The sequence below is a fragment of the Sarcophilus harrisii genome, chromosome 4 (genome assembly GCF_902635505.1).
Source record: "Sarcophilus harrisii chromosome 4, mSarHar1.11, whole genome shotgun sequence".
NCBI classification, from domain to species: domain Eukaryota; kingdom Metazoa; phylum Chordata; class Mammalia; order Dasyuromorphia; family Dasyuridae; genus Sarcophilus; species Sarcophilus harrisii.
In genome coordinates, this window is record NC_045429.1 from 2983911 (window position 1) to 3009266 (window position 25356).

Sequence of the window (25356 nt, forward strand, 5' to 3'; positions counted from 1 at the left end):
AAAGCTTACACCCCTTTTTCGTTGGAAGGGAGTGGGAGGATTTAATACAATAGATTCAATTCATTTCCAAAAACACTTCAATTGAAGACTTGGGGAAGTGTGAGAAAGACTCAATCAGATAGGATGGAAGAAACCAAGGGAAGGGAACCAGGGTGCCCTCAACCAGGAGGATGGGAAGAGGAAGAAGGGTTGGACTCTGCAAAGACAGATGGGAGATGGGGCTTTATACATCTCAAGAATCTCATGAAGTAAACAGTTTGAATCTCCAGAGGACCCTGAGAGGTTCAGGGGGAGGATTGATTTATGTTACACAGATAATAAATAGAGGAACTTGTATTGGAAGCCCCATCTTCTCACCCCAAGGCACTATTCTCTTATTCTCCCCACTAGAATCAGGCATAGGCTACCTCGTTTGATTAATTTGCTTTTTACTTCATTTTAATTTGTTGTGTGATAAAGGAGATCTCAGAAGTGAGTGAATAGTTCTCGAATTGAGTTGAGAATTTTATTCAGATTAATATTGTAGCATATGGATTTGTGGTAACCTCTAAAAACTCTGAACTAGTTTCTCTTCTCCCAAGAAGCTATATTTAAATCACTTCCTCCAACATATGAACTGTATCTCCCAGAGACCTACTTGGAAAACAGGAGCTATTTTCTGCTGGAGCCTAAATCCTTCCTGAAGAAGGGTAAGAAAGTACTAGTCTCTCCACGCCAGAGGCAAAGTGGCTCTCATTTGGGGTAACAGAACCTCCCTGTTCACCTTCTCATTTTCTTGTGGGAAACTTGGGGTGCGGAGAGGAGGAACTGGAAGAAATGAGAGAGGATCCCTCTGCTCCAGAAGCCTGCAGTCTAGTCATGGAGCTCGGATGGAGAGACATGTGAACAATTAGACAGTAGCGCGTCATCGAGTGCAAGATCATTTCCTTGCATCCACAGGTCCTGAGGGAATCCTGGAATAACTGTGAGAATTGTAGGCAGGCTGAAGGGAACTATTCATTAAATCTTTAACACCAGAGGGTGTTTAACTCAATCCAGACTGTCAGGAGGGTGGAGAATGGGAAGCAGTCATTAATTTACAAATATGGAGCACCAGGCAAGGCTCCATGGTGCCCCCACAGGCTCCTCTTGGTTAATTCTGTTCCTCACCCACCCTCCACCTCCCAAGACCCCAACCTTTGCTTTCCTGCAAGGCATTTGATTGTCAGAGGATCAGAGATTCAGAGCTGGAAGACATGCTGAACTCCTGTCATTGAGGAGCCTTATTCTATAATTGGGACACCATGGGGGTGACTACTCCAAGGTCAAGAAGAAGCTCCATGTCCTTTGGCTTCAAATCCATCACTCTTGTATTGACCATCTGATAGCACCCCCTGAGAAATGTTGTATTTGGTCTCTTCTTTTTGGGGTGAACAGGGCACCTTTTTAGGTTTTCCTTTTTGTATTTTCTTTTTCTTTAATGAAGCAATTAGCCAAGTATGAGTATAAGACACTAGACATGGAGTCATAAGTGCTGGGATTCTGTCTCTGTCTCTTAAATATGAATCAATCAAAAATATTAACAAATGTATTCTTTGTAGTAGACACCATGGTAGATAGTCCCGATTCCTTAGAAGCTGACAGGCCAGTCAGATAGGTTCTAGTTCTCTAGATTTGCAGTGAGGAAGAACTGAATTCAAAACCTACCTAAGACAATTACTAACTGTTATGACCCTGGGTAAGTCACCCTCCCAGCTTCAGTTTCCTGTATCTGTAAACTGAAGACAATAATAGTATCTAATCCTCAAAGTTTCTGTGAGAATCAAATGAAATAACATTGATAAAACCCTAAAGTACTATGTGTGGGTGTATATATATATCTATCTCACAACTTTTCTGAGACTCAAATTCTTCATCTAGAAAATTATAGTTATACTATCTACCTCACAGGATTATGTTTTAGAAAGTGATTTGTCAAATTTTAAAATGCCATAGAAAATGAATTATAATAACAAGGTATTTTCCTCCTATCCTGCCTGGGTGAGATCCAGCTACTCTAGCTTGTAGCAAATAAAGCCAGATATCCCTGAGGCTGCCTCCAATGTCTCATTTAAAATTCTTTCATTTTTTATTCTATTAGGAAATATAAAAAGGAGATATGTTAAATTTTAAAGTGAAACAGGACATTTAGAGGTCATCTACTCTCGTTTTATAGATGGGGAAACTGAGAATGAGGGGGATGAAACGGCCTCCCCAAAGTCACAAGAGTCCTAAGTAAAAAAAAAATCTAAGATTCAAGATTCTGGCTCCTAGGTCAGGGCTCTTTCTACAGCTACCATTATTGCTCATATGTTATGAGTTCTGCTCTTTATCTATCTTTAGATACCAAGTATCCAGAGAGATACCGGTGTCAATATAGAGAACTATAGACAGAGCCAGATGACTGTATTTCAGTGTAATTGTTACTCTTGTAATCTTTGAGATTTCTTTCTTTTTTCTTTTTGCATTTATGGGCCTATCTCTGAGAAGACTGTCCACGTTGTCCACATCTTTGTGTTTTGTACTCCAAGGGCATTGGACACGGGCTGGGGGAGCCTTACAGAGGAGGTACAGCCAACCTGGATGCTTTCAGTGACAGAATTCTGGCTGACCTTTCCAGGCCTGGAAGGGATGGTTTTCTGGTTTCCCCAGTATGACCATGACTGGAATACTGGGGTTGGGATACGCCCTCTTAGGGAGGGCCCAGATAAACCCAAAGCACCCCAGGAGGCTGATCAGGATGCTGGAGGACTCTGGGACCTCAAGGGGCCTTTGAAGGGGGTAGAAGGTTAGCTCTAGGGAGGATATGACGATACCTTCAAGTATGGGAAAGGTGGGTCAGGGAAAGAACACTTTGGGTTGGCCCCAACTTTTGTGTTTGGGTGGAAGCTACAGAGATTCAGATTTTGGTTTCTTGCAAGGAAAAGCTTAGAGCTGTCCCCAAATGGAATGGCTGCCAAGGGTCTGCCCTCAACAGAAGTCTTCAAGTGGCTGGGGATGGATGTGGTTGGTGTGAATGTGTGTATGTGAGTGTATGTGTGAGTGTGTGAGTGAGTGTGTGTGTGTGTGAGTGTGTGTGAATGAGTGTGAGTGTGTGCATGAGAGTGTGTGTGTGAGTGAGTGTGAGTGTGTGTATGTGTGAGTGTGTGTGTGTCAGAGTGTGTGTGTGTGTATGTGTGTGTGTGTGTGTGTGTGTGTGTGTGTGTGTGTGTGATGGAGCCCTTTCACAATCTGGGAAGGCTTATGAACCCGGTGAATCACAGAACTGCTTTTAAATGCACACAATAAAATATCTGGGATGAAAAGGAAACCAAAGTAATTGACAATAAAGACATATTTTTCCAAATCGAAGTTCACAGACTCCCTGAGATCTCTCGGAGCTCCCAGGCTGCAGCCAGCCAGCCAATGGTTAGCCCCAGCTCACGGTGCCCTTGCTCCAGACCCCCTCCCAGGTCCCTCCAATTCCGAGAATCAGTGATTCTGTGAAACAAACCCTGGGATCAGAAACTCGGCCTTGCAAAAATGCCAGTTTGCTTATAATCCCCGAGCCGGAGAAATAAGAAACCTCCACGCCTGTACAACTCTGTTAATAAACGATCCCACCACCTCCCTCTTCCATCCTCTTCTCCAGAAATCCGTGGCAGGAGATGGCTCTGCTCTAACCTGCCCCCCTCCCCAGCAGGTACCTCTGGCCCCCCAGCCGGCCCTCTGCAGATCTGGAACTGATCAGCCCACCATATCTATGGCCCGTCCCCGGCCTCCACCCCCAAAGCTCACGACGCCTGACTCGCCGGCTCGCTTGGCCCCGCACAATAGCTATATTCCTGACAAAGGCTGTGTTAATTGATTTTTTTTAAAGAAATCAGCCCTTTCTCCCCAAAACATAGAAATATTTTTGCAATCCGCCAGCAGGCAAGTTTGCTATTTAAAGGAACCTTTTGGCAGAACCTTTTGTGCATGTGAATAATTACTCCCTGGTGTATCTGTTTGGAAAATTCTGATTTCCATAGGTCTGGTTTCTTCTCCTAGATGGCTAAACACTGTTCTGTTCTCAGAACTTGACTCAACACAAACAAGAACAGTAGGGCCTTCCCCTCCCCCTGCCATCGAAATTCTCGGCTTAGGAGAAAATAAAGACAAATTCAACCCAAATCTCATAAAATAACTCACAATTGCTTAACCTTTGCATAGAAAAGTGAAAAATGAATGCACCATTTGCTGCAGGCTCCAGGCCCCAGAGCTGGGGAGCTTACATTCGCAGGGCTTGGGGACCTGTGCCCCTTCCATTTTCCTGGGAATATTAGGTTAAAAGCCACACAATTGGAACTCTTTAACTGAGTCCCTTTAACACTTTCCGCCAGGTACTGCCTTTCACGTTTATAGTTTCCTTCCTTCCGCTTACTCCATGGAAATGCTCTCCCCCTGCCTCCGGCCCTCCGCTGAGATTAGGGGATCGCCTTCGTTTGCACCGTAGACACCACGTCTATCTGATGTGGAGGCAGTTCTTTGCACATTGTCTCCCTAGACTGGTTCTCACCAAGACCTGTGAGGTGGCCGCTGGGATCATTCCCAATTTACAGAAAAGGTAACTGAGGTTGCGAGGTTAGGTGACCTGCCCTGATCTCATAGTGAATGAGGCAAAATTCAAAGTCTGCTCTTCCTGAGCTCAAATGCAATGGGTTAACCTTTATGTCACCAGGATGTGTGTGTGTGTGTGTGTGTGTGTGTGTGTGTGTGTGTGTGTGTGAAGGGAGCCTGAAGACCCAAGTCTGAATAGCCCTCTGACCCTCACTCTTTGGTGAGCCTTTGTCTTTTCATCCTGTAAAGCAGGACCTCCTTCTGCCCTCACACCGTTGTGAAGGTGACCAGGGCAATGTCTGTGAACGGTTACACAGATGTTACACACTGACTGCTCAGATGGGTCCTCACAGGGGCTGTTTCATCCCAAGTCCAAAAGACAACTCATCTTCTCAGCCCTCACAGTCTCTTCTGCTCCAAGTTTCCCTCCTTTGTCCAAAGCACTGTCTCCCCTCTGGAGATTCAGCTCCATCCTCGGGGTCATTTTGGACCCCCCTCTTCCTCTCTTCACCTGGCTGGGCCTGTCAGTTGTCCAGGCTCGCCATTGCTAGTAGGATGGCAGTTCTGACCTCTCTCTCATTCTTTCCCTTCATATCACTGACCTATTTCGCACCTACTCACCTCTTTCCTGAACCAATGCAGATACTGGTTTGGTTTCTCTGCTTGGTCCACTCTGACCCATTCTCCATGAAGTTATCAAGTGATTGCCCTAAAGTATTTACTCAGTGAGCTCTGGCAGCTTCCCTTTGCTTCCTGTCTCACCCCCTCCCAACCTAGTCTGACCCATAGCGCGCAGTCCATCCGAGCCATAGTATTCCTCGTACTCAGCATCCCAACTTCCATCTCTCTCTTTTCCCATTGACTGAGCCCAGGTTTGGGACATTCCTCCATCTCCCTTCCACTTCCCAGAATTCTGCTGTTTTTCAAGGTTCAGCTCATGTATCACCTTCTACGTGAAGACTTTCCTGATCTCACCCACTACAAGTTCCTCCCGGCCCAAATCAGCCATTATTGCTTTTGGAAATCCTGAAATATGGCTATTTTGGAATCTACCCCAATGGACTAGCAGCTCTTGGTTCCACCTTTGGTACAGTGTCGGCACATAGTAGGTAACTAATCGATGATTAATTGGCTTGTAACCTTTTCTTTCTAGTGATTCAGATGACATTCCCCCTCAGCTTTCTTGTCCTATATCAACTTATTCTACTACAAATTTGCCCAAGTAGGGCAGCCTTGCAGGGGCCTCTCTCAATTTCTTTGGACAATTCAAGATTATAGAGCACGAGGATTGTCCAGTAGGTTTTCCATCTTTCCTTCCATGAGGTTAGCTCATCTTATTTGCTGTTCACAGCTTGGACAACATTTTCAATTCTCCTTCTTTGTTGCAATTCCTTGTTTTTCATAGCCCACAATCACTGCCTGCCTCTCTGCTGACCTTTGGGCTTCGGTAATTTCCAGCCCTACCGTACCTCCGGGACACCTGGCATTCTGAGAACGGGACTTTACAAGAGAAGCTTAGAATCTTTAAAAGAACATTACAAAGTCCCAAAGACAAAAGAGGAATCTAGTTCCTGCTCTTGTTTGTTTCTGGGTCTACCTTGTGCTGCTTTTGCTGTTCTTGCTCAAGAGAAATACACATACTTCCCAGTCATAGTCAGAAATACAAACACTCCCAATAACCTCAGCCTTACCTTGTAGCTCCTAAATCCTCAACTATAAAAGGGGGATCAGAAAAGCAGCTACTTCCCAGAACTGTTTTGAGATCACATAAATTAATTTTCCCTAGTGCTTTATAAGCTTTAAAGTGTGATATAAACTCTGGTTATTATTACTGCTTTTGTTGCTGCTACTACAATGATATCTACTACTACTACTACTACCACTACTACTACTATTACTACTACCACTACTACTACTACTACTACTACTACTACTACTACTACCATTACTACCACCACTACTACTACTACTACCACTACTACTACTACTACTACTACTACTATTACTACCACCACCACTACTACTACAATTTCTTTCCATTTGGGAAATGAGGTTGTCAAGATGACCACCAAGGTCCTCTCCAAATCAGAATCCCTGATCATTTAATCCTGAACCTCTTCTTCTCCTGGAGTCTCAGTCATCTAGGATCCAGTTCTTTTGTTTTGAGGTTGAAGACCTCAAGCTCAAAAGCTGCAAATTCCTAAAACGTTCTTAATTCAGCTCTGGGCTAAACACTGGGACCTTGTCTCTCGTCGGCATTGGAGGTGGAGGCCAATGAGAGATGAGGTGGGGGAGGGAGGCAGGAACTCTCCTGAAATACCTAATTACTGGGAGAATGTTCTCTTCCATCCACTCTCAGGACTGAGGGTTCACAACTGGCGTTGGTTATTAGGAATTCTAAACAATCCCTCATGGGCTCGTTATATGGAGAGGCAGGAGATTCACATATTAGCTAAGAACACCGACCCTTTGCAAAAGGTCGACTCTTGTATGTGAGCCCGTTAAATGGAAAAAAAGGAGAAAATAGTTAAAGCTTGATTGTTAATTAAGCCCCGGTTTACTCTTTTCATTTCCCTCAAGTAGGTCAGTTTGAGATATAAATGTTGCATTTGAATATTTGAATGTGAAGGATTTTTATTGAAATTAACTTTCAAAAACCATGAATATGGATCTGTGAAAACTAGATCATCTGAAATTGACCTAAGTTGCAGCAATCAGCCATGAAAGTCTCCCTTTATTTGGGGGCTCCCTTTTGACAGGCTGATTCTGCTTTGGACAAGACACTGCCCACCCTTTCGCCTACCTCACCTTGTGCTCTTCTCCTTCCCTGGCTTCCTCCTCTTCCTCTTTTGTGTAATTAGATATATATTTTGTCTGTTATAAAACATTATTTTTTCTTCTCCCTCCCCCTGAAAAGAAAGACAAAGCCTCATGCCAAATACATGCGTACAGCGCACATATCCATACATGGATGTGCATCTGCAAACTTGCATGTATGTGTATGTGTATATAGACATATATAACAAATCCCTATGCCGGCCATATCTAGAAACGTGCCTCTTACTCTGCGTCCTGATTCCATCATTACTCTGGCAGGAAGTGAGTCGCTTTCATCATCCTCAGCCCTCTGGAATTGTGGCTGCTCATTACATTACTAAGAGTTCTCTCAAAAGTGTTCCTTTTTTATGATGTTGTCAGACTCTGAATTATCCTTCAAGTTCTGCTTACTTCTTTCCGCATCAGTTTATACAAATCTTTCCAGGTTTCTTGGAATCCATTTCCTTCATCACTTCTCATAGCTCAGTATTTTTCTATTACATTGACCTACTATTCATTTATCTATCTGTTCCCCAGTTGATGGGCACTCCTTTCATTTCCAGCTCCGTGCTTCCACTAAAAGGTCTGCCGAACATCGTTTTGGACATAAAGCTCCTTTTCCTCTTGATCTTATTGGGGGCTCACGATCATGCCCAAATGAGTAACCTGCCTTGCTCTCTTTCGGAAATATTTTTGTCTTATGTGTGTACAGCAAGGGGGGAGAAAACCTGGTAGGCCAAGTATGGGAAATGCTTGCTGATCCCCATCTCCCTTCTTGCCATGACCTGCGGATGATTGCACTCTGGGCGCAGGAATCACCCTACTTCTGGGGACCGGCTCCGATTGCCTCTGAGCCTTCTGTCCACTGAGGTTTGGATATATCTGTTTGCCCTGCATTTCTCTTTCCTTTTCTCCATTCCCCTCTTAACGTTTTATTTTAGACTTCACACCTTCCATTGTCACAAAGACTCATTGCTTCATATATTCCCATGTGATTCTTCTGTGACTCTCCCTGTGATTCCTGAAAGTGCCATTGCTGATGGGGAGAGACACAGGGGCCAGCATTTCAGAAGCCCCTCTCTAAAATATCCAACCCGCTTTTCTCAATCAAAGCACATACTTGCCCCTTAGACACACTCCCACATCCAGTTTTGTTCCCTGGCTAGCTGCTTCACAACGGGACTATCTTACCCAACCACAGTGTCTTTTCCAAGACCTAGCAGAGCACTTTGTATACAACAGGTGCCAATAAATGTTTGACTTACTGAATGGAGGGATCCTTATTTGGCCTCTAAGGACCCTCTGTCTGTGTGAGAGGTTGGTTAACATAGAGCGACAAAAACAGAACGTTAGCAGCCATTGTGTTTTCAGCTTTTAGACCCTCAGCCACATTCGTATATTGATGAGACCGCATTTATTAACGCTTAACCTATCACTTCTGTATCTTCATCCGTAAATATTTCTATAATCCCAGGAGCAGCGGCGCCCCTGCTGCTGCAGAGTTGTCAGCACTTTACCTCCCCTGGGAGATGCGCCTGAGGAAAGTTTGCAGAAGGCGGACCCAGCTTGCTGCTAATTGGTTATTGATGGGCATGTAGGTTCAAGGGAGAAAAGGGGAAAGGTCTATTCTGATCCAGTCCATCAGAGGGAAACCTCAGGGCCTCCCAGAGAGACAGCCAACCCGAAAGCAGAAGGACTTGCCCCTGATGCTGTGGGACCCTAAAAAGTCCTTTCACCTCTCTCAGTGCATCCCTGATCATCTGCATTGTTGCAAGGAGTTTCCTCGCCGGACAGGGTCAATGAAACCATGGTCTAACACTTGTTGACTCATCAAGCTTTTTTTTCCTGAGACAATTGACTGGCCCAGGGTCACACAGCCAGGGAGTGTTAAGTGTCTGAGGCCAGATTTGAACTCGGGTCCTCCCGACTCAGGGCTGGTGCTCTATCCCCTGCGCCACATGTACATATATACATGTATGTGTATATATACATATATGTATAGATGTGTACACACACGCACGCACTTTGGTTATCCCATGTCCCCGGCAGGAACGCTTACCTCTGAGACCAGTACATGCAGGATCTGGCATTCAGGGCGTACTCTAGCTCAAAGCGGCTCCGGAGGGCAGCGACGTGACTCCTGCTGGGGCCTCCGCGGCTCGCCAGGCAATCAGAGGACGAGGAAGGAGACAGGGACCCACTGCTGTTACTTGATGAAGGCGACATCAGCTGCATAAAGAAAGGCCATTTTCAATCTCTGAGGAAGGCAGATAGGCTTAAAGACCCAGGGTGAGCAGAAGTGGTCTTGGCGACTTCCCAAGACTGGGTTTTCTTTCAGCCGAATTCCTGTGCATCTAGACTTTCCAGTATTTTCTTTGTCCCCCGGCCTTTTCTGAGTGGCCTCCTAAAATGCGATGTTTAGAAATCAAGCTACAAAATGGGTGAGTGAGGGACGAGTTGACTTTATATCTGAAAAACAAGAGTCCTGGTTCTAGACCAGGTGTGCGATCTAGGGCAAGACATTTTGAATGGCCTCAGACTCAGTTTCCACATATGTAAAATGAGGATAATGTTCCCCTTGCTCCACTAACCTAACAGTGAGAATAAAACCAGGCAGTGAATGCAAAGTCTCCGAGCCCTAAAGTTCGACATAAAATTTATTTGATTGTTGTAAATATTTTCACTTTGTTGGAAAAAAATGCTACAAAATTCCATCAAAAAGGAAGTTTTCCTAGTACATTCTAAAGGGAATTTGACTTACAAAACTTGGATTATCTCTTAGTTTAACAAAAACTTGATTTTCTCAATCCCCTGATTATCCCAATAAATTATTGTCCATCTGTTTATTGGTCGTGTCTTCTTCAGATCCAGATGGAAAATAAGATCACTGAGGGCATATGATCCGCTCTTTCCCTCTCCCTCCAACCTGGCTTCATATCCTCAAGGTCTAGCTCAGTTCGAGAGAGCTAGGAGCCATTCAAAGTGAATAGAGAAGCTGGCTTTTGTGTCAGAAAGACTTGAGTTTGAATTCTGCTTTAGAAACTTACTAGCTGGGTAAGTAATTGTGATTAGACTCAGTTTCCTCATCTGTTAAATGGAGATAAAAATAATAATAATAATAATAATAACAGTTACTCCACGGGATTGTTGTGAGGATCAAATAACAGGTAAAGCTCTTTGTCGGCCTTAATGTGTGATATAAATTACAATTAGCATATGGTACATGATGGGACATCATGTCCTATGGGACAGCAATGGAAGTTTAACACAATTCAATCCAAAAGACAATTTTCTTAAGTGTCACACCATTGCTTGGCTTGAGGATGTAATTCTCTCCAAGGACTCATCCATTGTGTCAAGTATGGAACACCCGTAGATCCTGGAAGCGGAGGCTGGATGACAAGTCAGCAGGTTTTCCAGTGGGGATGCTTTGGGACCGGAATTTCCCCTACTCTTGCCCTAGATGATTCCTGAGGGTCTTTTCATTCCTTGAGCTCCATGAGTCATTGCCAAGATTGGAGACAATCCAGGGCAGGATAAAAGAACCCACAAAAATAAGTAAAATAGGAAAAGCTGCAGGTCAGGAAGAGGAGGATGGAGCAAAGAGGAAAAAACACATGTTCTAGTTTCTCTAGCACCCTCTGCGTCTTCACAATGATTACACACAACAGCTGTGGCTACCATGAGACCCCCCCCTTCTCCCACAATCACCTGGGCAGTAGTTTTGCACATTTGCCCAATTAAATTTTGTCTGATATGCCCAAGCTCTGCTTCCTGTTAGCCCTGGGGAAGCCTCAGCTGAGACCACTTCCAAGTCCTTTCTTTTCTCTGGGGAATCTCATGTTTAGAAGGGGCCATTTACCACTCCAAACTGGACCCGAGAAAGAATCCTCTTTTACAACAACCAGTCAAGGGGTTGTCCGGCTTCTGCTGGGCAGAGAGGGAGGGAGCCTCATCCACTTTGGACAGCTGCAGTGGCAGGGAAGATTTCCCCGACTCTCACCTAAACTTTCCTCTTGGTAACCTCCACTGATGGTCTCTTCCCCTCCCACCTTACAGCTTTCAATATACTTGAAGACAGGTTTCATTTTATCCTTCAGCCTCCATCTCTATCATTTAAAATATGATCAGCTCCTTCCACTGATCCTTGCACGTCATGAACTTGAACCTAAAGTCTTGTGTATTGGATAGGGCACGGGACTTGTAGTTGGGGAGATCTGGTTGCAAATTCTGATTTAGACATGTAATAGCTGCACCATATTGGGCAAATCCTTAGCTTCTTCCTATCTTTGTTCATCTATAAAATTAAAATGTTTGCCTTCAAAGGACCTTTTCCTCTCTGAATCTAGAGTCCTATAAAAGGTCTTGGGCTTCAGGTATCTCCATAGATTTATCACCAAATTGGAAAAGAACTTCAATTCTCCTTCCCTCCCTCTCCACTCCTTCCAATGGAACAAAGTGGAGACAACATAAAGCTCTATTCAGAGCAGAAAATGCTACTTGGGTTGAGTCTTTCTTGGGGGTCTCCTCCATTCCCCTGGGTGTCCATCCTTAGTTTTGTTGGGATTTGCTATTTGCATGTTTCTTCTTCCCTTTCTATATGTGAATGTATAAGATGGAGCCATTTGGTTCTTCTTATTGAAATCTCTACAGCAGAAAACTAGAGAGAAAAGAGGGGAAATGATTTTGCATTTGGCAAAAGAGTTTATATGGATCAGTGCTCATGCTTGACTCGGCTTTGCCCATTTTAGAATCCTGCCTTTTGGCCTGGTCTGCACTAGCAAACTGAAATAGAAAATTGAAGTCATTATCCAGAAAATCCAGGCTAGCAACTCCCTGCTATGAAGGAGGGGGAAAAATCTGTTAGCCTAATGACAGGGGTTTATCTCTCTATGTGACATCTGTGCACTGGGGGAAAATGTGCAGATCAAAATATTTGTAAATCAGACCATATTTCCCCAATGACTTCAATTGTCATTTGGAATGGCTGCCTTTCATATCTGATTGGATCTTCAATTATCAGAGACACTTGTGATGCAAGCCTTCCATTCATCACAAGACTGATCTGAAAGCAAATACATTTATGTGTATATACATGTAAAGATGTATACGTATACACATATGTATAGTGTATGTGCACATTTAAAATATGAATAATTACTCTTTCTATTCAATCTTTTTTTTTTGTAAATTCAGATTTCTACCTCTCCTTTACTGAAACAGGTTATTCCTGTCTTTCTTTGCTGGACTGTTTTTGTTTGCAGAGTCCTGATTCCCTGTATCCTCCTTTATTTTTATTTCTCTATATATTTTATTAATACAAATTTATTTTATATTGATTTATTTTATTGCACCAGAATGGAGCTATTAGCTCACGATTTTGGGGGGACATCCTCTTTGGAGGGCAGTGTATAGATTTTCAATAAAAATAGCAGACTTTGAGATCTAGGCCAAACTTTCTCTTCCTAAGTACCAACTACCTGACAGGCTCAGGGACATACCTGAATATGTAGGCCATTGTTCATTGCTAATTTCAGGGACTCAGATACACTCACCTCAATGTTGCAAAGGCATTCTTCCAATTTTGTCACGACTTCAGAAAATTCTGGTCTTCCCTGTAAATAGAGAAAGAAGGACTTTTTTCCCTTCTCTGGCAAGAATAAAGGGCAGCAACTGTCTTTGGGTTTTCAAATGTGGGTATTTGCATTTGCAAAGAGTAAGAGATTAACAATAAAGTATATTTTTTATTAAAAAAATACTCTTGTATTGAAGTGTTAATTGAATGTTCATTTGCTGTTCATGGTCCAATGTTGAGTCTCTTCCTGATAAGAGTTTTAAGTCAGGATTCTCAACTGCATTCAGATAATGAAGCTGCGAAAAGCTTTAATTAGCTTTGCATGTTTTCAAATGGCAGTTTTTCCTCCTCGAAATGAAAGACTGGAAATGAAAAAGGAAAAAAAAAGGTATTAACTCCCTCAATGCCCAATGACACCAATCCATGGGTCTTGCGGCTTTTTCTTAGACTGTGTGTTTGCTGCTCTGCTCTGCTCTCCTCTCCTAAAATGCCTTTGAAAACCTCACCTTGGACTCAAAGTTCATATATTCATGTAGTTCATATAGTCAAAGCTTTGTATATTTAGCCCTACCTTCAGGAGCTCCAGTGCTCCCAATAGACTGTTTATGTACAGCTCTTGGTAAAATGGGGAGCAAACCCAAACAGAATTTTTTTTTGGGGGGGGGAGTCCTTAGGGACAAGCTTACTGAGACTTTAAGCTAAACATATCAGGGGTTATAAAGGATCTTGTGAAACCCATCTCCCTTCTCTTAGAGATGTGGCCCACCACAGATGAAGAACACCTTGTCCATTGTCAGGCACGGTTGCTTTTTGGCTCAATTTTGCTTAACTGTTTTTCTTTAGTTTAAGGAGAGGATTATGTTTAGAGCATATTAGGATATGCTTGTAGCATAATAGGAAACAAAGGGCATCAATAAAGCTTTTTAGAAAGACGATACTGAGAAACTTAAATGTAACAGATGATTCTCTGCAGAGGAATCTGTAATCTTAATTTGATGGGCTGTGAGAGGGAAAGAGAACTGGCAGAAATGGGATAATCTGATGGATCCAGGTAGGTGCGAATCCCATCTCAGGACACCTAACTTCTCTGGACTGCTGTTTTCTTGGTGACTTAAAAAAACGAAACAAAACAAAACAAAAGATACATTGTACTAGACAGCTTCTGAGAGTCCTCATAGCCTAATTCTAGCTAATCATAAAGCAATGGGCTCCCCATAACCAGCAGCTATCTTCCACTGTAAACTTCAAACTTTTGTCTGCCAAAACGAAGGCAGGTTGAGGACTAATCTCCAAGGCTATTCATTGGGTGGTCTGTGAGGACATTAAAAGGAGCCTTAAAAACAGTTTTTTCTAGAGTAGAAATCAGTGAAATGTCTAATGAGCTGACAGTAATTAAATCCTGAATATTAATTGCCAACACTAGGGAATATGTGCTCTCTCCTCTGCTTTCAGGTGGCTGGCTCACCCTCTTGGCAATCACAGTTCGATTGGGAGCTTCTTGCCCCCCATCCTGCTCAGCGTGCTCCCCAGATGTCACTCTCTGCCAGAGGCTGACATATATACCAGGTAATGAAGGGAAGGACTATCTGTATAGTCCACTCCTGGTCCTGCCTTTGCCTGTCCCTGCTGCTCCCTGGGCTCAGCTCGTAGGGGAGCAAGACACGATTCCTTCTGAAGACCCCAAATCACTCAAGTTGACTTCACCATCATGCTCAGCAACTATGGGAATGCCGCCTGAGGTTATTCCAAACCTTTATATTGAAAATGAATGATGCTTTTTCTTATGGGGAAAAAAACACTTAAAAAGGGAAATACATGAAATAACTCACTTTGCCCTTCCTTTTGCCATAACTTTTTGCTGAGTTCAGCTCTGGGAGTGACTGGCCAAGCTCGCCACATCCCAGGCCTGCTATCCCATCCTCCCCTCTCTGACACAGAGATGACGATCAAAATGGATCTAATTTTGAAAGAATAGTCTTTTTCTTTCTCTCTTTTTTTTTCATTGGGAGTAAATGAGCTGTGGCGATCCTAACAAGATCCACTGGCTGGATTCATTACCTATTGCTTGCTAAAGTCAACAATTTAAAAATAAGGCACCTTATTAAGAAATTTAAAGAGAATGTGATTTACATGCCGAGATTTAACCCGGCCATAGACCGGGCCAGGGGAAAGTTTAGGCATCTGGGGGTTAAAGAGGAAGCTGCAGGAAAAAAGGTCGATTTTAACTCTAAAATCCTGAGCCTCTGCTGAGAAAATGGCCGCTGTAAAAGCCCTCCTTGACAAGAGGAGGATTAGCAGGGACTCATTTCTACCTGTAACAAGTGAGACCCCGATTCGGGAGGAAATGGAAGCCTTGATCTGCTTGGTTTTGTTTGTTTGTTTGTTTGTTTGTTTGTTTGTTTTGGGGTGGGGGGATAGAACTTGGTGGAGGCTGGTGAGGCACAAGGGCCACTCCCTCCCTTCCACTGTCCGCATGCTCATTTCCAAGGTGTCACATGGGGGAGCAGGAGATTTGAGGAAATCGGAGCGTCCTGTGGATGGCTCGTTAGCAAAGCTTCCCTCCGCCGCCTGCGCCAAGTCATTGACGGGCTCTGGCGCGGGGACTTCGTGTTCACAAATCCCGGAGGTGGAAGGAGCATCCCCTCCTCCCCCCCATGTTGGCGGGCCGGGTTTGTGAGGGACGGGAGGAGGGACATTGGAAACCAGAAATCATTAAGCCGAATCATACCCAAGTAAAACCCTTGTCCAAATGTGCGGGTGTTCCACATCCACATCCCGGCAGCTGCAGGGAATCCAGCGTCGGCTCCAAGCAAGGCAGGATGAGAAAGCTTTGCGGCGGCCGAGTCTGGGGGGCTCCGGGGGGCCCCACGCTCCCCTCCCCAGCCACGGGACCACCCTGGGCCCACTCGACATAAGGGGCGTTAGGACGACTGCCCTTCGCAGCCCAAATAAGGTGACTGATAACGGGGCGCTCCAGTGGCTCCTTATCACCATGTCTCTCTGGCTCCTCATGGCCGGGCCGTGATCCCTGGGAGATAAGGATGGTGACCAGAGTCATCCGCGGGCCTGTCACAGGATGGCCCCAAGGCCGGGACGGCCCAGTGACGCCGAGAGCCGGGGCAGAGGGAGGAGGGGGATAGCTGCCATCTTGCCGGCTTTTAGCCAGAGGCGAGCGATCCTACTCATAATCTACTTTGTGGGGGGAGATCCGTGGGAACTCTCCCGCCACCGGAGCCAGCTAGCCGGCTCCCGGGAAGGAAAGCCCCACACTGGAACGGCGGCGGGGTGGGGGTGGGGGGTTGCCGGTCACCACGGGGTCTCCAAGGACAAGCTGCAGGCGGGGAGTTTGTCTCGTGCCTATTTCTCCTTATAAACGCAGGGGAAAAAATTCTCTTAAAGGAGAGAAAGGCTCCTGGGGGAAGTTCGGGAGTAAGAGTCAGGAGGGCCGCGGTCATGGAACCTTCGGCCCCGCGCTGGGCCCCCGGGCTTCTCACCCGTAACGCGAGTTTCCTGCTGCTCTGGCAGAAAGCACGTTCATGCTCCGGGGCTCCATTTCCTCCCTGGATAATGGGCATAACAACAACTGACCGGCCCTTGTCTCAGTGAATACTGAAGGATTCCATCTTTGCTGCTTTAACCACAGCAGACTGGGAGCTCTCGTTACATACGGGGATATTAGCAAGCAATGGATTCATCGACTCCTAAATGAGCAGGGAGGGGGGGAGAGGGGGGTGTCTGTCTCCTAGGCAGACTTATGGGGGGGGACACCATTCTGATCCGGAGCCCGGGGATCGTTCACGCTCCTACTTAATGTGCTCTTGCCCAGGTTGGGAGAGTGTGTGAAGTATGGCTGAGATTGGGGTGAGTGTGGGGTAGGGTGTGTGTGTGTGGAGGAGAGAGAGGTTGGGGTGTGTGTGTGGGGTGTGTGGTGGGGTGAGTGTATGTGTGTGTGTATGAGTGTGTGTATGGGAGAGTGTGTATGGGGTGTGTGAGTGAGTGTGTGTGTGTATGTGTGTATGGGGTATGTGAGTGAGTGAGTGTGTTTGTATGGGGGTGTGTGGGGTGTGTGTGTGTATGTGTGTGTATGAGTGAGTGTGTATGGGGTGTGTGAGTGAGTGTGTGTGTGTGTGTATGGGGTATGTGAGTGAGTGAGTGTGTTTGTATGGGTGTGTGTATGGGGTGAGTGTGTGTGTGTGTGTGTGTATGGGGGGGTGTGTATGGGGAGTGTGTGTGAGTGTGTATGGGGTGTGTGAGTGAGTGAGTGTGTTTGTATGGGTGTGTGTATGGGGTGAGTGTGGTGTTGGGGGTGTGGTGGTGTGGTGTATGGTGTGAGTGGTGTATGTGTGTGGGAGTGAGTGTGTGTGTGGTGGGTGTGTATGGGTAGTGGGGAGTGAGTGGGTTGTAGGGGTGTGTATGGGTGAGTGTGTGTGTATGGGTGTGGGGAGTGTGTGTGTGTGTGTGCAGTGTGATGTATGGGGTGCTGCAGGAGTGCTGTGTGACGAGTGTGAGTGGTGACGGGTGTGAGTGAGTGAGTGTGTGTGTGTCCCCGTGTGCGTCTGTCTCACCTCCACTCCCTCCCTCCCTCCCGCAGAGGCTCCGGTGAGCACGCGGGCGCTCATGGTGACCGACGGCTCCATCACGGCAGTCGAGGGCGGGAACCTGTCCTTGCTGCTGAACGTGAGCGTGTTCGCCTTGAGCAGGAACCGCATCGCGGACATCGGGGAAGGCGCCTTTCGCGGGCTTCGGGCCTTGCAGACCTTGCTGCTGGAGCACAACCGCATAGCCAGCTCGTCCCTCAGCAGCGGCACCTTCCGAGAGCTCCGGAACCTGCGGGTGCTGGCCCTCGGGAACAACCTGCTGGAGAGCGTGCGGGGGGCCTGGTTCCGGAGCACCAAGGGCCTTCTCCGGCTGCTCCTCAACGGGAACCGCATCAGGAGCCTGGCGGACGGGACTTTTGTGGGGGCCGGCCTGGCGGGGCTCAGCTATCTGGACCTGTCCAACAACTTCATCAGCTCCCTCGGGGAGGGCGCCTTCCGGGCCCTGCCACGGCTGCGGGAGGTGGACCTCTCCGGCAACCACCTGGCCCGCGTCCCGGCCGTCCTCGCCCCGCTCACACGCACCATCCTTCGGGGTCCGGACAGGAGCGAGTGGAGCTGCACGTGTGGCCCGCAGCCGCCGGCCACTCCCCTCAGCAACGCCCCGGCCGGCTCCTCGGCCCCCGCCCCGGCCACTCCCCTCAGCAACGTCCCGGCCGGCTCCTCGGCCCCCGCCCAGGCCGGCTCCTTGGCCCCCACCGGTGGCGGGGCCAGCGGCCCGGCCCAGAGCCCCGCGGTGGCCGCTCACCCTGGGCTCCGACGGTCCGAGGCCGACTGCGATTACAAGTCTCCCAACTCGACGCTGGTGTTCAAGGACAAAGCAAACGGCCCGTCTGGAAGGGAGGTGGCCCAGGTGACCGTGCTTTGCTTTGCAGGTACGTGTGACGGCAGCCAGTGACAGTCCCCTTCCCTCCCCGCCCCCCAAGCCAGGCAGACCGAGAGCTTCCCTCAGGTAGCAGGTGGAGGGTTGGGCTGGGAGCCCTGGGGTCAGGCCCTGCCTGGGTCATCCCTTAGCCTCCATAAAATGAGGGGTCCAGATACCCACGACCCTCAAATCCACTCTGGCCCCACAGCAAAGATCCCATAATGGAGGACGTCCTCTGCCCCTTCCCACACCCCTCACTTAAGGATGAGGAAAACTAAGGCTCAGAAAGATCATGTGAGCACTTGGATTCTACCAAAGCAGCCCCAGCTCCCTCAGAGCCCCCTGAAGGTTATGGGCTCCAGATTAAAAGCTGGGGCTTTGATCCCTCTGTCTGGCAAGGAGGGGGTGGACAAGAGGGGCAGCAGGTATGCCAGGGGTGCCGTGCTAGAAGGCCTGGCACGACCAGCCAAATCATGCTGGATACTGGGTCTCATTTTCCATTTCTGTAAAGCGGCTGTAATACCATGTAGATTTCTCCTCCCCCCCCAAGATTGTCTCCAAGGAGAAAGGAGAGAATTCACTGGGATGTGCTTGGAAAAGTCTCACTGGCTCTGCACATACTGGCTGGAGTTGGCCGGAGCCGGTCCTGGGGTCGTGGGCATCCCGGGAAGGGTGTCTTTGGGCCTGGGGCCCTTTCATGGCTCAAACAAAATCAAATGTGCAATTTTATTTGGCAAATTCATAGCAACACATAATGCCAAATGGTCTTAATGAGAAGCAATAAAGGACCAGGATCTCAGAAGCCGGTCAGTCAGTCAGTCAGTCAATCATTCAACAAGCACTTAGCTGTTTGCTGATAATTGGCTGTCTATTATGGGCTGGGGATATACAGAAAGGCAAATCCAGTCCTTAAAGAAAGCTCATTCTAATGGAGAGCAAGCAGGTTAATAAACTACCCACATCCATGCAAAGTCAAACAGAAATGGGAGGTTATCTCAGAGGAAAGGCAGCGGCAGCAGCAGGGGAGCGGGCAAGGCTTCTTATAGAAGGCAAGATATGAAACAAGAAGCCTGTACCAAGCATCCTACCCAGCCCATATCTAGGTCTAGGTGACCTAGAGAACATCACAGGAAAGAGGGACGTCCCTCCAAAGGCATCCAATCAGAGCAGAGCCATGGACTCGAAGTCCTTATTATGTGAGGTATAACCTTGCCTCAGGTACTTGAGCAAGTGACTTAACCTTACTTTCCTAATCTGTGAAATAGGAAGTCTAACAACACCTTTCTCATAGGGATGCTTGAAGTTCAAGTAGTACAATATGTGGAAAGAATTTAATAAGATTTAAAAGAATATAGAAATATGGTTTATTGTAAAAATCAAGTCTATTCAGTTCTACTCTTCTAGCAATAACGATCACCTGTAATTGTTATTTTTGTACCAGTATAACTTCAAAGTAGATATTTTAGAGGAGAGAATATGCCTGACAGGATGATTTCCACTCCCATTATATACAACAGATTGGACCACATTGGGTTATGGGTTCCCTCCCTTCACCCTTTGAGGTGCCCTGCTAGCTTCTCCCAGTCCCCTCATCACTAGTCTGATCGGAAAATGAGAACAATGGCCCTGCTGCCATTAGAGGGGGCTTCTGTATTTGGGTGAAAGCACTGGCATTAGTAGCAGTTAGACACTGAACTAAGACCTCAAGGTATGGTGGGATCCCAGTAGACCAGACTGGTGACATTTTTCGTTGGCTTCAGAGAATCAGAATCATAACTGAATTATTCAGAAGGGACCCAAGAAGTCCCTTAGTCCTACCCAATCTGAATTAAAATCCTTTCAATAACCTTCCCTGGAAACCCCCCAAGAGAGGAAGCCCACCACCTGCCAAGGTGGCCCACCCACCGAGAGCCACTGTCGAAGCTTTTTTGTGTTTGTTCCATCACTTAACAAGAAGCCTAACTCGAACTCTTTGCAATTTTTTATTCAATCAAGTAAAGCACTTACTGGGTGCCAGACATGGTGCCAGGGGCTTCATCCTATCCATGACCTCTGGCTCCAAGCAGAACAAGTTCAATAGCTCTTTCCCTATAAAAGCTCTTTGGAACCTTCAAGGGAGATCTCAGGTCCCAGGCCCTTCAGGGCCCACCTCTTGATTCCCTCTTTGACTGATCCGTGCATGATACCATCTGCCATCCTCCCTGGCTGCCCTCCTGCAGATGTGCCCTCTTAGTGATGTCCTTCTGAAAGTGGGGCACCTAGAGTCAGAGACGAAGACTCCAGCACTGATGTGACCTTCCCAGCAGGACTGGAGGGAACACTACTGTTTTGCACAGTAGGCTTTTTTCCCCATGAGAAGCTGACATTATTGTTGCACGGATGAGGAACAAGAGACTGGCAGAGATTAATCTTGAATTTGTTTGCCACTGTTGGCTCATGTTGAGCCTGTATCCCACTACTCTCCCTTCCTCCCCATTCCAGGAAAAGCTACAGCTGTCATTTAATTGACAAGCAGTTACTATGTGCACAACACTCTGATGGAGGCTAGAAAAGGGGCAGCTTTTAGAGACAATCATGATTCTTGTCATCATGGAGCTAATAAGGGACAGAGGCACTAGTGGGGCCATCTATAATAAGCAATACGTTCTCAGTGCACTAGGTAGAGGTTAGCAGCACAAAGTATCATGGGAGAACGGCAGGGGAAGGAAATGATCTGTGGTCTCGTCACATTCCCCAGCCCCACATCCTGCCAGGAAATCACCCATGTTTGTTGGGCTGTGACTCTGCCTCTATGTCTATTTACTGCATCCTTCTGTCCAAATTGCTGGTGTAGCTTTGGGTCCCTGACCCCGTCACCCAGAACGTTAGCGATCCTTCGCATCTGTGTGATGAGAATCCAACCCACAATCTCGTGAAAGTCACAGAACGAGTGCCAGGACCCTGCATTGGAGCTCTCCCCATGTTGTCACTGCTGGGGACAGGTCCTCACCAGGGGGCAGAATCACTGGCCAACACAGCTTTATTTTGCCCCTATATTAAATGCCTTGCAGAAACCCAGGGAAAGTGAAGTGGGAGTAGGCTATTAACACCTTTAAGAAAAGCAGGATACTTCTCAAGCACTAATGCATTTGTTCATAACTTTAGCACCATATCAAGAAAATGTTTTCCTTAACCCTTCGCTTATTGAGAGCAGAGACAAATGGACTTCAGGTAGCTAAAAATGGATTCTGGATCAAGGAATAGTATCTATCTTTCTATCATCTATCTATCTATCTATCTAATATCTCTATCTATCTATTTTTCATCTATCTATCTATCATCTATCTATCTATCTACCTATCTATCTATTGATAGATAGATAGATACAGGCTCTCCTTTTCCTCATCTGGAAAGGTCCCAAGGTCCCATAACTTGTCTGTGTCTGACGTTGGATTTGAACATTGTTGTGACTACAATCCCAGCACTTCATCCCCAGGATCACCTCATTACCCTATTGATGATCCCAGTGACGGAGTCAGCACACTGTGCCTACTTCTGTCCCTTACTTCCCTTTGTCATCTTGGGCCTGTAAATCCATATTTCTGGGTAATTTCCTAATCTACAAGATGAGAAGCTGGATTCATGGGCCTCGAGGTTCCTTCCAGCCAAAAAGATCTACAATCCTATGATTCCATGAATGGGTGGGGATCAGCAACAACTGATGTCTTTTTAAAGCACTTGGCAGAGGATTTCAGCTGCTTCTCATTTGATCCTTACAACAGCTCCCGATTTTCAGATTAGAAAACGGGGAACAGAATAACAAAGTTCCATGGTCAGATTCTCATAGCTATAAATGTCAGAAGCAGGATTAGAACTCCCAGCCTATTGTTCTTTTCCTCCAGCAAGAGAACACAAGTACTGAGACAGCCCTGTTTCTCCCTAAGTTCTGGAGTTGCTTCTTGGACAATGTCACAGATCACAGAATGTGACAGTTGAAAAGACCTGGGGGCATCCTACCCAGCCCATATTAGAAAAAAAAGGACTGGGCACTAGTCTCTGATTGAAAACCTGCAAGGAAAGAAATCAGCTAGCACTCAGCATGAGTTAAGGAACCCACTAGCACTCAGCACAAGCTATCCTGCTTTTGATGGCTCTAATTATTATGGATTTCTCTCCTTGCCAAACTTAACTTGACCTCTTTGTAACATCCAATCAGAATTCCCTTTGCCTTAAGAATCGGTTCTGCTGTCTGGGACCATCCACCCCAAGTCTGGTCCTTCCGCTTCGTGAATGCCCTTCCAATGCTGGAAAGCAGCGAGCCTATGTCGGGAATCTGCCCATTTTTCCATTCCACTCTCATCAACTCAAATACTCTTTTCCAGCTAAGACTATTGATTTGATTTTTAATTATTAATCAGGATCCTAAACTGCGGATTGGCTTGGGATTTGGAAGAAATGGTATGGCTTTCACATTCTAATTTCTTCCAGTTCTTAAAGTCAACGGAGGTGTCTTCTCCACCTTTTCCAATGAAGAAGGCCGTTGTGGTATACACTGTTCCTAACAGAAAGCTGTTTTCTGAGCCTATGGCTGGTGAAGACCACCTTCCCTTCCTTCTCCTGGAGCCAAGCGAGGAAGGGAGATGCTATGTGTCCCCCAAGTCAAGTCCAAACAAATAGCAGGCACCGGAGGTTCATTTGTCAAATGCGATATTGCCAAGATGGCTCTGTGGGCAGTCTCCTAACCCAGTTGATGGGAAATTTGACGAAAGGGGCAAAGAAAGGACAAATCATGAGTAAATTTTCCCCTCGATAAACATAAAGATGAGGTTTCGCTGAATGCAACTGAAACACTAAGCTATCTTCCCTAACCTTTCCATTAACCTCTTTTGGTCCTTCACTTTTTATCTTAAGTTATTCCTGTTAGTGTCAAAAAGTGCGGTTAATTAACCTAGGATGTGGGCTGTGGGCAGAATGTTATTTTGATCATCCTGCCCTGGTATCCATTTCCTCGGTGTCTGTAAGCAGGTCTGCCAAAGGGAGAGGGGCAGCTTTAGCTACCCCCCAACGATGAGTGGGCACTTAAGGACAGTCTGACATTCTCCTCCCATCCTGTCCGGGTGATCCGAAGTTGGCCCGCAGACCGCTCCTGGAAACGTCTCCTGTCTGGCAGCTCCCAGTGAGGAGGGGGTTCTTAGTGTTCTTTGTCCTTCCTTAACCATAAGGTGTGTGAGAACTCCTTTCCCCTTTTCTGTAAGAAGCATCCCCGTGGATGACAGGCAATCTGTCTTTCCTTTGACTTTGATGCTTGGGTTCCCTTAGGTAGTGCTCTCCCCTGGCCTCAGCCTTGGGTTCCCCTAGGTAGCACGCTCCCCCTGCCTCAGCCTCGGGTTCCCCTAGGTAGCACACTCCCCCCGCCTCGGCCTTTGCCCTGTTGTGCCGTTGTGTGATAGCGATTTGCCATTTTTATCTCTAGTTGTGTGTTGTGTTATGCCCTCAGTGCCCTTTCCGCCAGCATCCCTTGGTGTATCCCACTTCCACCAGCATACTTGTAAAATTGAAGGATGATTGTGAACCTTCCGAAAGGTGCTTCTTCCACTGAGGGAAACTGATACCCACACTGGGGATGGGCCCCCCAATAGAAGGCGGTTCTTAGGTGACCATCCTGTGCTTCAGGCGCTTCCAGTGTGATCTTCCCTGCCTGCCAGATGTGCTCAGCCTTTGACAGCCCAAGTCTCCTCGATCCCACAACAAGGTGTCGCAATAAGACATTGGGGTGGGGTTCACTCATTTTGTGTCAGGGACCCCTTTGGCAGCAGCTGGTAAAGCCTATGGCCTCTTCTCAGAATCCTATTTCTTAATGAATAGAATAAAATACACAAGATTACAAAAGAAATGAATCATATTGAAATATAGGCAGCAAGATCTTTTAGGAACAAGTTACCAGACCCCAGGCTCAAAAACTCTGCCTCCAGAGATGGGCACTTAAAAATAATTTCGCCTTTGTATTTCCCATTGGCATAAGGCTGTGCTTCGTGCAGTGGGGCATTACTCACTACAATGTGCCCCAACAATATGCTTCCAAGCCCAATATTTGGGATTGGTTTTCATCACACGTAGACCCTCACTCCGTGCTCAATCCCACAGACAGCACTGGGAGAGACATATTCAGAGCTGGATGCGACGAAGGCACTCACTTTAAAGCCGTGTTCCTATCGTTCCATGGCCCCTTGCACCCTCTCATTGTGCTCCTGATAAACCTCAGGAGCCGAAGAAGGGGGAATACTTGACCACATTCACAGGGGGGAACCTGGCTCTTCCCATCTGAAATCTGCTGCGAAGGTCCCACACAACCTGGACGTTCTGCTTCTTCTGCTATTGTGGGAGGGGCCTGCGCCACGTGGCCTCCAGGATCTCTTCCAGCCGGACAATTCTATGATTCCATATCCAGGGAGATGGCGAGACAGAAAAAGGGAGGACGGTGCCCTAAGGGCTGGCACTGAGAGGGGAAGGATGGAGGGAATGCTCACCACAGTAAACGGGCTGGTCAGGTAGGAGCAAAGAATCTGATCTGAGAAAAGGTGGGGGCCTCTGGTGGGCAGGGAAGGGCTCTGGCAAAGGCCGAGGGTCCTTGTGTCTGTGTCACTGTCCTCCGAGAGGGATTTGATCTGATGGTCTCCAAGCTCTGATACTCTGTAAACTGCAGGTCGGGGCAAGACGAGGAAGGGCATCCGAAGCCCTGCTAAGGGGTTGGGAGGGCTTGGTCCCACAGTGCTCCGGGATCAGCGGGAGGACATGCGGGGTTTAGAGCAGGGGATGTGAAGGTGGGACAGGGCAGAAAGTGCCTTTTTTCCTGAAGCTGTGAGAGAGACGCTCTGTGGCGTGTTACTTGGGAATCTAAGAGACCGGGCTGAGCACGGAATAGGAAGTTA

The 25356-nt window shown here is 46.9% G+C and overlaps 1 protein-coding gene across 1 annotated transcript in view; it reads right to left on the reverse strand.

Annotated features, from left to right (window-relative positions):
• The window catches only part of TNNI3K (TNNI3 interacting kinase), a 285034-nt gene that overhangs the window by 39181 nt on the left and 220497 nt on the right, over positions 1 to 25356 (reverse strand). The window contains exons 27-28 of the mRNA XM_031968361.1: positions 12969 to 13028; positions 9473 to 9642 (exon numbers count right to left, since the gene is read on the reverse strand). Of these exons, the coding sequence (XP_031824221.1) occupies positions 9473 to 9642; positions 12969 to 13028 (230 nt within the window). The remainder of the gene's footprint in view (positions 1 to 9472; positions 9643 to 12968; positions 13029 to 25356) is intronic.